This window comes from Sapajus apella, unplaced genomic scaffold, assembly GCF_009761245.1.
Source record: "Sapajus apella isolate SASKATOON/1434 unplaced genomic scaffold, GSC_monkey_1.0 scaffold91, whole genome shotgun sequence".
In the NCBI taxonomy this organism is placed as follows: Eukaryota; Metazoa; Chordata; class Mammalia; order Primates; family Cebidae; genus Sapajus; species Sapajus apella.
This window is the reverse complement of record NW_022437031.1, coordinates 5548520-5564027: the sequence shown is the minus strand read 5'-3', so window position 1 is coordinate 5564027 and position 15508 is coordinate 5548520. Positions and strand designations below refer to the sequence as shown.

Genomic DNA, 15508 nt, shown 5'->3' with positions numbered 1-15508 from the left:
AAGTGCTGAGATTACAGGCGCGAGCCACCACACGTAGCTAAGATTCTTAATGTGCATTATAACCAAACTGCTCTCCAAAAAAGCAGTAACAAATTATTCTCTAGGATAAAATATTAAACTTCAGTATATAAAATATATCAAAATCAGTGAACCAAATGAAAATACTGCAAAGTACTACTTAGTCCCATGATACTGAACAGAAGTTTTCTCAAGTAGTCTAACTTACGATGGTACTGTGAACAGATTCGTTTAATGTGGAGCTGTCAAATTCCCGGATGCGAGATCTTATAGGAATGGTGATTTCTCCTTCTACTGGAATGTCTTGTGAGATGGATATATCTGAAAGGCCTGCAAACTGAGAATAGTCAGGGGAAAAAAAAGTAAGCCTGTAATAAACCTCAGCATTCCTCATATATATCATCATTTCCTAGAGAGTAGGGACCATGTATTTTGTAGGGTTTTACATAGGAAAGGAGGTGTTAGCTCAACAGACATTAAGCAATGCAGTTAACTATAATTCTCAAATTTATTTCTTTAAAGATGAAACAATGAAAAAACAAAAGTAAATGTCATACAGACCTGCTTGCCTATCAACATTTAGCATAAAATCTTCACATGGCACAAGCTAGCAAGACTGAGATAATAATTATAAAGTTATTAAAAAGTGACCTTTTAGCAATCATTCTTAGAACGGCCACATTTCTGTTGCACTTCTGCTCCCTAGCGGGCTCTAGTGGCCTCTGCTGGCTAAAAAAGAGCATTACATGAACCATAAAGGCAACTGGGAGGAACAGGGAAATAGCAAACACACCTTGATTACACTATTTACAGGTTACCTGGCAATCACAGAGCAAATAAAATTTTCAAAGTGAATAAAGAATGTGAACTTTTAAATTCATGCTCATCTGCCAAATTTTATTACAACCTAAACTCAAATCTACAAATTCCTAAGAAAATATAGGCAATGCCTTCTCATATAGTTTTTGGCCCAGTAGGCACAACTTTTTGTGGGCAACAGTTGCAGATAAATGAAACACAAGACAGTATACTGAAATTTTAGAAAGAATGAGGATGTTCAAAAACTTGTAAAAGGCCGGACATTGTGGCTCACGCCTGTAATCCCTCCTTAGGGAGGCTGAGGTGGACGGATCACCTGAGATCGCGAGTTCAACACCAGCCTGACCAACATGGAGAAACCCCACCTCTACTTAAAATACAAAATTAGCCAGGCATGGTGGTGCATGCATGCTTGTTATCCCAGCTACTCAGGAGGCTGAGGCAGGATAATCACTTGAACCTGGGAGGCAGAGGTTGTGGGTGAGCCGAGATCGCATCATTGCACTCCAGCCTGGGCAACAAAAGTGACACTCTGTCTCAAATAAATAAATAAGAAGAACTTATAAAAAACAATTTCTTAAAGACAGTCATATTTCTTAAATAATGAAATATGCCATATGATTTTTTTTTAAGTTTTCCTATAGAGGAAAGAATGGAATAGGACAGAGTAGGCAGAAAGAGAAACTAGGCTTTTTTTCAATATATGTTGTTCTATATATATCTCTTGCAATCACATAACCAGTTCATACAATTATGAAACAAAAACAAAGCAATCCCTGAAACTGAGAAAAATTAAACCAATGAAATGACCATGTATTGAATTAAACACACAACCACAAAGACAGCGCCTATTTCAAGTGACTATATAACACTGTAACTTGACTTCTGATTAAGATACAGGAAGCTGGAAAGACCATTCCCTAACCAGAACAATGAGAAGAGGCTAGAGACTTTACTGAATCATAACTTTCCCTGAATTCATCAGAAACCTGAGGTTGTAAGGGAGACCAAGCAGCCTGGATGAAATCTAAGGATTTCAGGTGCTTCCACGAGGAGACATCAGCACTGGCTCAACGGTAGCAAAGCATGAGGAGAAGACAATGCTGCGCACCACATAAATGGGTAAGAATCACTGAAAATTTTAAATAAATTGCTAAAGTCCAAGTATTGACTAGCATGAGAGTACAGAACCCCTGGAAGCAACAGACGCAAGGGGAGTTCACACGCACTTGCAGGCTCTTCTCTAGGCTTTCACTGGGTGCTCACACAAAAAAAGCCCCTACAGAGAAAGAGCCTTAAAGCCACTTAGACAAAAACAAGTTGCCTTCAGAACACAGGCGAAAACTCACCATTGCTGGAGAAAGGGAAAAGAAAAAGCTCTCTACTACTAGGGGATGGACAGGAAACCATCCTGGGCCCAGACCATTAAGAGTTTCCTTCAGCTAGAAAGGGACAGGATCACTAAGAAAGTGCCACCCAGGAGACTCAGGGACACATGAGTCTGCCTAAGGCAGAGGCTAGACTATGACAACAAAGAATCCCCTTTCCCTGGCCCCTACCACCAGGCTAGCAAGTATGGAGTAACAAACAACAGCAGTCTACTGCTGGAGGAAGGGCTAGAGCTTAGAAAGAGACTCACCATGATATGCAAGAGCAAAGACAGAAGCTGAGTATAGGATATGAACATTAATAAAAACACTGGGGCTGGGCGCAGTGGCTCACGCCTATAATACCAACACTGGCAGGCTGAGGTAGGAGAATCGCTTGAGGCCAGGAGTTCAAGACTAGTCTGAGTAACATAGTGAGACCCCCTCCATCTCTACAAAAAAATGTTTTCAAAAAATTAGCTGGGGCCGGGTGTGGTGGCTCACGCCTGTAATCCCAGCACTTTGGGAGGCCGAGGCGGGCGGATCACGAGGTCAAGAGATCGAGACCATCCTGGCCAACATGGTGAAACCCCATCTCTACTAAAAAAAATATAAAAATTAGCATGGGCATGGTGGTGCACGCCTGTAGTGCCAGCTACTTGGGAGGCTGAGGCAGGAGAATTGCTTGAACCCAGGAGGAGGAGGTTGCAGTGAGCCAAGATCGCACCACTGCACTCCAGCCTGGCGCCTGGCAACAGAGCGAGACTGTGTCTCAAAAAAAAAAAAAAAAAATTAGCTGGGCATGGTAGCACACACCTGTAGTCCCAGCTACTGAGGAGGATAAAGTGGGAGGATCACTTGAGCCCAGGAGGTCAAGGGTGCAGTAAGCTATGATCGCACCACTGCACTCCAGCCTGGGTAACAAAGTGAGACCCTGTCTGAAAAAAAAAAAAAAATACTGGTATAACATAGCACCCACCCTAAACACAAGGTAGCAGCAGATAAATCTGAAGCTGGTGATGCACTGAAGGTACCCACAGCAACAACAAAAAATCCAAACAAAGCTCAATTCCTGACTAGATTGATTAACCCCTACTGACAACCCAGCAGCAGAGATGTGCCACTTCTATCAGTGTATACATGATGTCCAGCATTCATTAACAATAACAAATTATCTCCCTCATACACACATGGAAAAAAAACCCACTACAATGAGACAAATCAATCAACAAAACCATACTCTGAGATGACCAAGATGTTACAATTATCAGAAAAGAAATTTAAAATGACTATGTTTAATACGCTAAAGGCTTTAGTAGAAAAGGTACATGCATGAATGATGAATTTCTGCAAAGAGATGGAAATTGTAAGAATCAGATGGCAATGCTAGAAATACATGAACACAGTAACAGACGAAGAATGCCTTTGCCAGCCTTATCAGTTAACTCAATACCAAAGAAAGAATTCAGAGTTAGGTCAGTCAAAATTACCCAAACTAAAACAAAAAGAGAAGATTAAAAGAAGAAAAGAAAGAATAGGGTATCCAGGAACTATGGGAAAACATTAAATGGTCTTATGATGTAAATAATTGGAATCCCAAAAGAATAGAAAGATAATGGCTCTGAAGAGATATAGACCAAGCACAGTGGCTGACACGTGTAATGCTAGCACTTTGGGAGGCTGAGGCAGGCACATTGCTTGAGCCTGGGAGTTCCAGACTAGCCTGGGCAACATGGTGAAACCACATCTCTATTAAAAAAATTAAAAAATTAGCCAGGCGTGGTGGCAGACACCTGTAGTCAGAGCTACTCAGGAGACTATGGTGGGAGGATCACCTGAGCCCAGGAGGTTGAGGCAGCAGTGGGTGGAGACTGTGCCACTGCACTCCAGAGTAAGGCTCTGTCAAAAAAAAAAAAAAAAAAAAAAAAAAGAGTAGCTGAAAAATTTCCAAAAATAAATGACACATCAAAGAACAGATGCAAGCCAAGAGAACTCCAATCAAGATAAATCCCAAAGGACAAAATGAAAAAATCCACAAACCTAGACACAAACTATGGAAAACCAAAGATAAAATCTTGAAAGTAGCCAAAGAGAAAGGCATTGCATTCATATGAGCAAAGGTAAGAATTATAACAGAAGGCTGGGCATGGCGGCTCACACCTGTAATCCCAGCACTTTGGGAGGCCAAGGCAGGCAGATTACCTTACCTCAGGGGTTCGAGACCAGCCTGGCCAACATGGTAAAAACCCATCTCTACTAAAAATACAAAAAATTAGCCGGGTGTGGTGGCAGGCAACTGTAAACCCAGCTACTTGGGAGGCTGAAACAGGAGAATCACTTGCACCCGGGAGGTGGAGATTGCAGTGAGTCAAGATCGTACCACTGCATTCCAGCCTGGGTGACAGAGCGAGACTCTGTCTCAGAAAAAAAAAAAAAAAAAAAAAAAAAAGAATTATAATAGACATCTCTAACAAAATATAAACAAACAAACAAACAAAGAGACATCTCCCCAGAAACTACACAAACCAAAAGGAAGTAGAGGGATAGTGTGCCAAAAGAATAAAACTATCAACACAGAATTCTAAACCCAGCAATATTTATTAAAAATAAAGGCAAAGTAAAAACGTTATTCAGACAAGCAAAACCTAAAACATATTCTACAAGAAATGCTAAAGGAAGTTCTTCAGGAAGAAGAAATATATCAGAAGGAAACTTGAATGTACACAAACAAATGATCTCCCAAAGTGGTTAAAATGAAGGTAAACATGACATTTCTTCCTATTTTTAATTATTCTAAAAGATAATTGCCTAAAGCAAGGGTCACCAAACTTTCTGTAAAGGGTCAAACAGTAAATATTTCAGGCTTTGAGAGCCATATGGTTTCTGTTGCAAATGCTCAACTCTGCCACTATAGCATGAAGGCAGCTAAAGATAATACACAAATAAATAAGTGTAGCTCTCTTCCCAGAAAACCATACTTTGAAAAACAAGCAGTGGGCCGATTTTTAAATTGTAAAAAGATAACATTTAGGAGATAATTGGAAATTTAAAACCTAATGCGATATTTGATATTAAGAAATAATTAATTTTTACATGCATTAATGTTATTGTAGTTATGTTCTCTTTAAAAGCAGAATTCTAATTTAGGAACTGTGGCACACATCTACAGCTCCAGGTAGTTGGGAGACTGAGGTGAGAGTGTCCCTTGAGGCCAGAAGTTGAAGGCTGCAGGGTGCTATGGTCGTGCCTGTGAACAACCGCTGCATTCCAGCCTCAACAACACACCAAAATGGCAACTCTAAAATAATACAAAATTTTAAAAATCCTTATTTATGCACTTATTTTTTTTTAAGGGACAAAGTCTTATTCTATCATCCAGGCTGGATTGCAGTGACATGATCATAGCTCACAGCAGCCTCAATCCCTGAGGCTCAAGCAATCCTCCCACCTCAGCCTCTCAAGTAGCTGGGACTGTTAAGCATGTGCCACCATGCCAGGCTACTTTTTAAATTTTTAATAGAGACAGGGTTTTGTCATGTTACCCAGGCTGGTCTCGAACCTCTAGGCTCAAGCAATCTGCCCACCTCAGCCACCCAAAGTACTGGGATTACAGGTATGAGTCACCGTGCCCAGCCAGAATCCTTACCTTTTAGAGATGCATACCAAATATTTACTAATGTAATGATGCCTGGGATTTGCTTCAAAATAATAAAGAAAGTAGGTAGGGCTGTAGAAGAAAGAAGATTCATCATAAGTAGATAATCGTTGAAGGTGTATATGGGGATCCAATTAACCATGCTACTTCTGTATATTTTGAAATGTTTCTTCACAAAAAGGTAAAAAACACTATTTTTCTTTTTCTTTTTTTTTTTTGAGATGGAGTCTCACTCTGTTGCCCAGGCTGGAGTGCAGTGGTGCGATCTTGGCTCACCGCAGCCTCTGCCTCCAGGGTTCAAGCAATTCTCCTGCCTCAGCCTCCTGAGTAGCTGGGACTACAGGTGCATGCCACCATGACAGCTTTTTGTGTGTGTGTGTGTGTATTTTTAGTAGAGATGGGGTTTCGTCATGCTTGGCCAGGATGTTCTGGAACTCCTGGCCTCAAGTGATCTGCCCATCTCAGCCTCCCAAAGTTGCTAGTATTACAGACGTGAGCCACCACACCAGGCCTGGATCCCGATTTAAACAAACAGCACAAAGAACTTTTTTTTTTTTTTAGAAAATTGGGAGATGAACAGATAGTGATTAGATGATATTAAGAAATTATTAATTTTATTATGTATGATAACAAAGAAAAAGTCCTTATCTATTAGAGAAACATAGTTAAGCATTTATAGATGAAGTTAATATGTCTGGGCTTTGCTTTAAAACACTTAGAAAAGACTATGAAAGATAAGACAAGGCTGAAGAACCACTACAGATTAGAAGAAATGAAGGAAAAATAACAACTAAATGCAATGTGGGATCCTACATGAGGTCCTGGAACAAAAAAGGTCATTAGCAGAAAACCTGCTAACATTCAAATATGGTCTATAGGTAATAGTGTTGTACCAATGTTAATTTCTTGGTTTTGATCAGTGTACTATGCTTATGTACAATGTTAACATTAGAAGAATCTGGGTGAAGGGAATACAGGAACTCTCTGTATTATTTTTGTACTTTTCTGTATGTCTAAAATTCGTTTCAAATAAAAAAACCAAAAAAAATGTGGTGAGACAATAAAATAACAGCAGAATGTTGATAGGTACATGAGGTTCATTATACTACTCTTCATTTTATTTCTACATTTGAAAACTTCTGTAATAAAATTTAAAAATATATCACTCCCTTGTTTCTGCCATTTGCTCAAACCACTCTCTTCTCTTGCTTGATCAAACTTCTCTTTACTTTCGCACTTTACCTTCTCACCACTTTACTGACATTGTGCTCTCTGATAGTAACCTAATCAAGAAATACCAGGATCTTGATTCAGTCCTCATTCTCTTTGAATACTCTGCAGTATGTAATGTGTAAATAACCCTTTTTGTTTGTTTGTTTTGAGATGCGGTCTCTCTCCGTCATCCAGGCTGGAGTGCAGTGGTGCAATCTCAACTCACTGCAACCTCCATTTCCCGGGTTCAAGCACGTCTCCTGTCTCAGCCTCCCAAGTAGCTGGGACTACAGGCACACACCACTGCACCTGAGTAAATTTTGTATTTTTAGTAGAGACAGGGTTTTGCCGTGTTGGCCAGGCTGGTCTCAAACTCCTGACCTCAAGTGATCCACCTGCCTCAGACTCCCAAAGTGCTGGGATTACAGACGTGAGCCACTGATCAGCCAAAACCAAGCCTTTTTGAAGCCATATTTTCTCTTCACTACTACAACACTGCCCTTTCAAGTGCCAGCATTGCTTGTTTTCAGTTTCCCTGCTGCCTGCTACTGCTAGTAGAAGCAGGGTAGTACAGTAGAAAAAAAAAAAAAGGTTTTAATGCCAAACAGGGATCTCACGTGGAAACAACACTGCTATAAAAATAAATAACACCTGTACAGCACTTAGCACATAATGCTCAACATGGCATATGGAGAATACTGGTTAAGAGTGCAGGCCAAATAGCCTGAGTTCAAATCCAGCTCCATCATGTACTACCCATGTGACACTGAGCAGTTACTTAGCCTCTCTGTGCTTCAGTTTCCTCCTCTGTAAAACTGAGATATTACATGATAACATCATCACAGGGTTATTGTGAGGAAGAAATGTTATTAATACAGGAACACAGTAGGGGCTAGATAAATGTTAGCTCAAGTTCAAGATTCCCATAGAGTCAATTCCAGTTCTGTCACTATCGTATAATAAACAATTTAGCTGGTCTTTGTTCCCTGTTCTTGAAGTCTCTAAGCTTAGAATTTCCTGAATAATGGGGTAGTATTTCTGATATTCACAGGGGCTGTGATAGTTTATGTTAACAGGTGAGTCACAGTAGGCCCTTATGTAGTTTGTGCTCTGGAGATGACTCAGGATGGGGGCTAACCACGTCAGAAACACCACATATGTGACTAGAGGTTTGGGGCTTTAGGTCACAACATATAAGCCCAAACTTTGGGGAGCGGTGGGACCCTGGAGATTGAGTTCAATTATGTGACCATTGATTTAATTAATCATACCTACAAAATGAAACCCAATAAAAACTCTAGACACATGAGTGAACTTCCCTGGTTGGCAATACTCTGCATATTGTCACATAACAACAAACCAGGAGGGTAACATGCCCTGAATCCACAGGGCCAAGACAAGGAATCTTTGTGTTTGGGACCTTCTCAGACCTCACACTGTGCCTCTCTCTCTTTTGCATGTTTGGATTTGTATCCCTTTGCTATAATAAAATTGTAATTTTAAGTACAGTGCTGTTCTGAGTTCTATGAGTCATTCTAGTGAATTATGAAACCTGAGGGGCAGGCCAGGTGCCGTGGCTCATGCCTGTAATCCCAGCAATTTGGGAAGCCAAGGTGGGCGAATCACTTGAGGTCAGTTCTAGACCAGCCTGGCTAACATGGTGAAACCCCGTGTCTACCAAAAACACAAAAATTAGCCAGGCACGGTGGTATGTGCCGGTAGTCCCAGATACTCAAGAGGCTGAGGCAAAGGCTTCAGTGAGCTGAGGTTGTGCCACTGCACTCCAGCCTAGGCAACAGAGAGAGAATCTATCTCAACAAAAAAACAAAAAACAAGAAAGAAACCTGAGGGGATCATGGTAACCCTTGAATTATGGCTACTTGCTCTGAAGTGAGGTTGGTCCTAGGAACCTCCAAAATTGTGGGTGGTATCTAAAGAGCAGTCTTGTAGAGGACTATGCTTTTAACCTGTGCAGTTTGGCCTAACTCCAGGTAGTTGGTATCAGAAGTCACTGTAGTCACTGAACTGCCAAGTGATCCCCTACTCTCTCCCTCTTATCTCTTCAAGAAGTAGCAACATTGTTCAATGAACTGAGTCAGGAACTATGGCCCTCCAGCCCAATATAAAAGACAAGACTTCCAGGCCCTCAGCTAATAGACTCTGCTCTCTGCCTAGTCCTCAGCAGAAAAGGCAAATTGGCTCCATGCCCCTCCCCTTTCCCATCAGTGGGCAGACTCGTGCAAATAATATAGAGGTGCTCACAGAAACACACATGCACACTGCTCTGCCTGCTTGGGCCAGTAAGGGGAACAGGTAGAGGCAGGGCCAAAAACATACAATAAAAGCAGGGACTGTAACCCTAAAAAAAATAGCTGGGAGCAAATGTGTTAGACTACTGACCAAAATCCTGGTAAAAGGAATCAACAAGGGGAAACATGAAGCAGAAATCAGCTCAGTCCAAGAGGCCTGGCTCCCAGGAATGGATGAAGGGGTAGCTAGTAGCACGGTCTCCAGCCAGCCCCTTCACCTGGGGGCAGCTTCCTCATGGCCTAAGATCTTCCAAAGATCCCAGACTATAGTTTGAGACCAGCCTGGCCAAAATGGTGAAACCCTGTCTCTACTAAAAATATGAAAATTTGTTGGGCATGGTGTGCACACCTGTGATCCTGGCTACTCAGGGAGGCTGAGGCAGAATTGCTTGAACCCGGGAGGCAGAGGTTGCAGTGAGCCGAGATGGCACCATTGCACTCCAGCCTGGGCGACAAAAGTGAAACTCCATCTCAAAAAAAAAAAAAAAAAAAAAAAAATCCCAGACTGTAGCCACTATTATAGCCTACCTAGTCTTCCTGCCCCCTAAATACAGGCATTACCCAAGATTCTGTCTTTTTAACCCTGTGCAGATTACTCCTAAATCAACATCTCTAGGCCTGACCTCTTCTGAGCCCTGAAGTATAGGTTGCAAATCCAACTGCCCGTTGTGTATCAATTGAATGGCCTCCAGTATCTCAAACTAAACATGTTCAAAACTGAATTAATCAACTTTTAAGGCCCTTATCCAGCTAACCCTCCTTGTTTATTATCTATTTTTATTCAGGGTGTCACTATACTCTTGGATGTCTATAGCCATGCTCTTCAAAATGTGGTATTGGGAGCAGCAGCAGCATCACCGGGGAGTCTGTTAAAAATGCAGATCTCGGGCCAACTGAATCAGAATCCCAGACCAACTGAATCAGATCCTGCAAATTAACAAGATTCCCCAGATGACTGCTAGCACACTAGAGTTTGGAAAACACTGATCTAAGACAAATCCTCCCTCACAGACTACAAACCCTCATAGATTCTGCCTTGTCTCAAATCCTCTTGTCTCCTGCTACTGCTGTAGTCCAGATCCCTAGCTTCCCGGAAGTACTGCAACAGCTTCCCGGGTCTTCTACATTCCAGATATTCCCCCACTGTAACTTACCCTCTATTATGTTGTCCAATTCATGATTTCAAATTCTTCCCTCCTCAAAAATTTCCACCGGCCCCTTGTAGCCCAGTAAGCCTCCCAGGTTAGTAGCCAATAATAAGAAATAACGCTTATTGCATTATTATGTGCCATGTATTCTATTAAGTGTGTTAATTTATCCAATGTGTTAATCCGCCTAACAACCCTACAAACTGTGTTGCTATATCTCTATTTTACAGATGGGGAAACTGAGGCAAGGAGGGGTTTGGTAATTTCCCCAATATCCCACTAGTTAAGTGACAGTGCTCAGAATCAAACCTAAACAAGCTGACTCCAGAGTACACCTTCCTAACCACCACTCTTCCACACTGCCTCCCTAACTCGGTAGGCTTACCCCTGAAGGCTCATCTTCTAATAATTCCCTGTGCTTCAGCCAAAGTGATCTACCCGTTGTTCTCTAAATATATTAGCACCTTCCAACTTCTGTGCCTTTGTTCCTGAAAGGCTATGTAGCACAAATGGATATAGTCTGGGCTTCAGAGTCAGATCTAGGTTCAAATTTCAGGCCTGGGGACTAACTGGATGTAGACCCTAGGGAAATCATCAAACCTCTCTGCATCTCATATCCTCATCTGCACATAAAGTGTAGTTAAAAGCCACCTAACTGAAATAGTTGTTGTAAAGTTTAGAAAATACACAGAGGATAACTAGCACAATGCCTGGCACATAGCAGGTATTCAATTATTGATAGCTCCTATGCTCACCTGGAATTTCAAATCCTACCCATCCTTTGAAGTCCCTTCAAATATAAGTTCCACCGTGTAGCTTGGTCACCCCAACTGGACATGATAGCAATTTCCTTTAAATTTCTGTAATATTCTTTGTGTAACTTTCTGTTATAGACACCTTTATTTTAGCATTGTTACTTGTCTTATTTCTACAACTTAGACTGGTAGCACCATAGAGGCAGGCCCTCTGCATTCCCTATATCAACTAGCACAGTGCATTACTTGTTGTGGGAGTTCACTAAACATTTGTTGAATGGAAGTGGATTGCATATTGAGTAATGAGTGTTCAGAACCACTGAAGTTAACTCGAGAAAGCTTCACAGAAGAGGGGTGGAGCATTTAGATGAACGATAGAAACTAAAAACTGCCAAGCACCTATGACAATGTCATAGTAGGCACTATGTGTATATTATCTCATTTAGTACTCTCACTAATTCAGTGATATGTTCCTATCACCATTTTCCAAATGAGGAAACTGGGGTTCAGCCTGATTTTACTCAAGGTTAGAGCAGTTAGAACTTAACACAACTCACTCTATTGCCATATCCCGAGTGCCTAAAGGAGTGCCTGGAACATAGTAATGGATGCTCAATAAATATTTGTTGAGTGAATGAAGAGGTGAAGAAATGGAGCTAATAAGCAGCAGAGCTAGGACTAGAATCAAGTTCCCTCATCTCCCAGCTTAGTTCACTATGTTAAGTTGCTAATTCGAAACAGAGGAAAGGAGTCCAGGTGCCGTGGCTCAAGCCTGTAATCCCAACACTTTGGGAGGCTGAGGTGGGCAGATCACCTGAGGTCAGGAGTTCGAGAATAGCCTGGCCAACATGGTGAAACCCCGTCTCTACTAAAAATACAAAAATTAGCCAGACGTAGTGGCAGGTGCCTCTAATCTCAGCTATTTAGGAGGCTGAGGCAGGAGAATCACTTAGACCCCACAGGCAGAGGTTGCAGTGAGCTGAGATTGTGCCACTGCACTCCAGTCTGGGTGACAAGAGCAAAACTCTGTCTCAAAAAAAAAAAAAGACAGGAAAGGGAAGAACCATTTACTGAGCAACTACTATAAAATGCAAAACAATGGGAAGAGGGACAGGGGCACAATGTTGACCTCATTATACTCCTCAGTTCATGGTACGGACAGTATTAGGCACTTTACATAAATTATGCCATTTGATCTAAAAATTCTTTTGAGGCAGGTATTTTTATCTCCATTTTACAGATGAAGAAACACCCCCCATGAAATGACTTGCCCAAATTCACAAAGTGGGTGGATTCCATCCCAGGTTAAGTTTAACTCCAAAGCCTGTGTTCTTGAAACACTTGTCCACATTTTGGACTTGCAACTGAAATTCTGTCCCTTGCAGAGACAGAAGCAAGAGAGTATGGTGAAGATGGCTGGGCACAGTAGCTCACGCCTGTAATCCCAGTACTTTGGGAGGCCGAGGTAGGAGGATAGTTTGAGCCAGGAATTCAAGACCAGCCTGGACAACATGGCAAAACCCCATCTCTACAAAAAATTAGCCAGGTATGGTGGCACACACTTGTGGTCCTAGCTACTAGGGAAGCTGAGGTGGGAGGATCACATGAACCTGGGAGGTAGCGGTTGCAGTGAGCAGAGACCACACCACTGCCCTCCAGACTGGGTGACAGAGTGAGACCCTGTCTCAATTTAAAAAAAAAAAAAAAGAGAGAGAGAGAACAAGTATGGTGAAGAGGATGGCAAGGAGCTGAGATAGGAAGGGCAGGGGTTAAAACTGGCCTACTGTGGTCACTGAACAAGTCATACTAAAGTTATAAGCAATAAAACGTTAATGTTCCATGGGAAGCAATCTCTCATTATTCCTTCAACAAAGGCTGGTGGCAAGTTTTTGATAAAATGATGGGACAGCAGAAGAAAAGATAAGAATTATCACCTAAAGCTCGCCATTTAACACAATGCTGGGGACGAGAACAAGCCCTGGGAGGATGGGAGAGGAAAGAGGGGAGTTTCACAAAAAGATGTGGAAGGAACCAAGAGGGCAAGGGGCAAAGCGGTTAGCGCAAAGAACAGGTGCAGTGTTGGGACTGGTTCTGGCGACGGGTACAGGAAGGGCCTGCCGGGCGGAAGGAGCTCCGGCTCTCAGGCCACGAGCCCGTCCCCCGACTTTCTTAGGGGGCACTCTGCCTCACCCTCAGTCCCTTTTGTTGCAGATTCCAAGCTCACCAGGGGCCTGGGCGATGCTGTCCCCGGGTCTCCTGGAGACTCCTCCGCTTCCGCCATCTTGGCCCTCCTTCTCCCCGGTCGCTCCCACAGGTCTTTGCGGAACCTGCGACGTGGAGGCCACGGCGGGTCAGTGCGTCATCGCATGGCGGCCGCGTCACCGAACGGAGCCCGGCAATTACTGGCGGCCCCGGCCCTATGCTGTCCCTCGGTCCTCGGGGTGTCCGGGACAGCTTCGCTTCACCTTGTCTCTCTTCTTTGGGACTACGGGTCCCGCTAGACACGCTCCCGGTTTAAAACTCAAGCCGGATCCTCAGACCGGTCGGTAGCTGTCGCGACCACTGCTGTCCTCTCCACGCCACTAACGGCCCGCCCATTTCCCGCTCTCAGGAGTCGGCTTGGAGTGCCAGACCCTGGAGCACCGCACCTCTAGGAAAGAGCGTGCCTCCTCCTTCCCTCCCCGGCCGCCAAGCGACTTCAAGTTTCCGTGCCCCAAAATGAAGGGCTCAACCCCAAACCTACTGCTCTCTCCGTCGCCGCCCCTGCCCCGCTGACTCCGCGCCTCTCCGGTTCCTAAGCCTCTTCCTACTTTCTTGACTTTTATAAACCTCTCTACTGCCTCCACACTGACTCCCCCAGGATTACTTTTCTCCTTTGGGGGTGAGCGAGGAAGAAGCCAATTAATGGCCAAATTTGTTAATCCCACTTCAAAAGTTGCTAAACCATTTGGGGCAAGTACTGAACATGTTCGGGGTTCTGAAAGAGTAACTATCGTGAGAATAACTTAAAACAAAAGATAATTTGCATGTCCCAACCTGTTTTCCTTACCTCGTCCTTGGGCTTTCCTGGTATTTCTGGTCCCAGTTTACCTTGGTCCCAGGCTAAAATGTAGTCAGACAACGCAGCCATTGTTGACAGCATCAGTATCCAGGATGCCTGGGTGCCCTTTTGTGGTAAGCATTTAACCAGCAAGGCAGGGGATGGGTGTGAAATAAAAATGTTTTATATTTTTGGGTAGGCAATCCAAGTAGTAAACTTAAGGAGGAAGAATGTGGAATGTGGAGGGCCAAAATTCCAAACGAATGGAGGTTTTTTTGTTTTGTTTTTGTTTTTGCTTTTTGGTGTTTGTTGTTTTGTTTACAATAATTCCCCTTCAGACCAAGCACAATTGTAGTACTTGCACAAATACTGGTGGAAGTGATATTAAAATTTAAGCCAGTAGATATGAAATCTTTTAATTACAAGAGAATATCATGTACAAATGCCTCAACCCCAACTTCAGCCTCTCACCTCATCCTCCCACCCCCATGATTATCGGATCACCAAGGCCCATCCCACTTCCCTAAGGCCATTGATAACCTTTTCTATTTCCTTGCCAAACTCCAAAATTAGCTATCTCTCCCTAACCACAAGCCCCTAGTTTGTACCCCTTCTAACCTCATCTATTGGCCCTCTTGGCCACTTATTTCAAGATAGCCTTGATGCTGGGTTAAAAGGAGGACTGGCCATAGAACAATTGACTCAGGCAGTGCTCAGGTTACTTGGGCATTATGTAGACTACCAATGCCTGTTCTCCCCATTTAACTAAGGGTATGGGTTGGGTGTGAGACAACATGCTTTGAAGAAAGACAATCAGGAAGGAAGTTTGTGAAGGAAGGGGCAGCATACGGACAAGCTCCCCAAAATAGGAATTATTCTGTGTTTTTAGTTGCAAATGTATCTCAAAAAATTGCCAGAGTAACTCAGAGTTCTTTAATACACTTACAGTCATTACTCTTTGCCAAGACCATGGATATTTACAATACAGCAGGACTTGAATGACTTGTCCAAAGTTACTTAGAACCTTTGTAAGTGGTAGAAGTGGAATTAATATTTAAATCAATAGGTATGGAGAACTTTGTTGGCTAATCTATGTTTCAGGACAATATAACACAACTCTGAAAATAACCAGGAAATATTAAGGTAATAACTTCCCAGAAAAATGGTCAGAATTGACTCAAAAGA

The 15508-nt window shown here is 42.7% G+C and overlaps 1 protein-coding gene across 1 annotated transcript in view; it reads right to left on the bottom strand.

Moving 5' to 3' along the window:
• YIPF6 (Yip1 domain family member 6) overlaps positions 1 to 14518 on the bottom strand; it is a 34958-nt gene extending 20440 nt beyond the window's left edge. Inside the window, exons 1-2 of the mRNA XM_032255833.1 lie at positions 13508 to 14518; positions 227 to 355 (exon numbers count right to left, since the gene is read on the bottom strand). Coding sequence (XP_032111724.1) covers positions 227 to 355; positions 13508 to 13564 — 186 coding nt within the window. The 5' untranslated portion in view covers positions 13565 to 14518. The remainder of the gene's footprint in view (positions 1 to 226; positions 356 to 13507) is intronic.
• Positions 14519 to 15508: the final 990 nt, after the last annotated feature.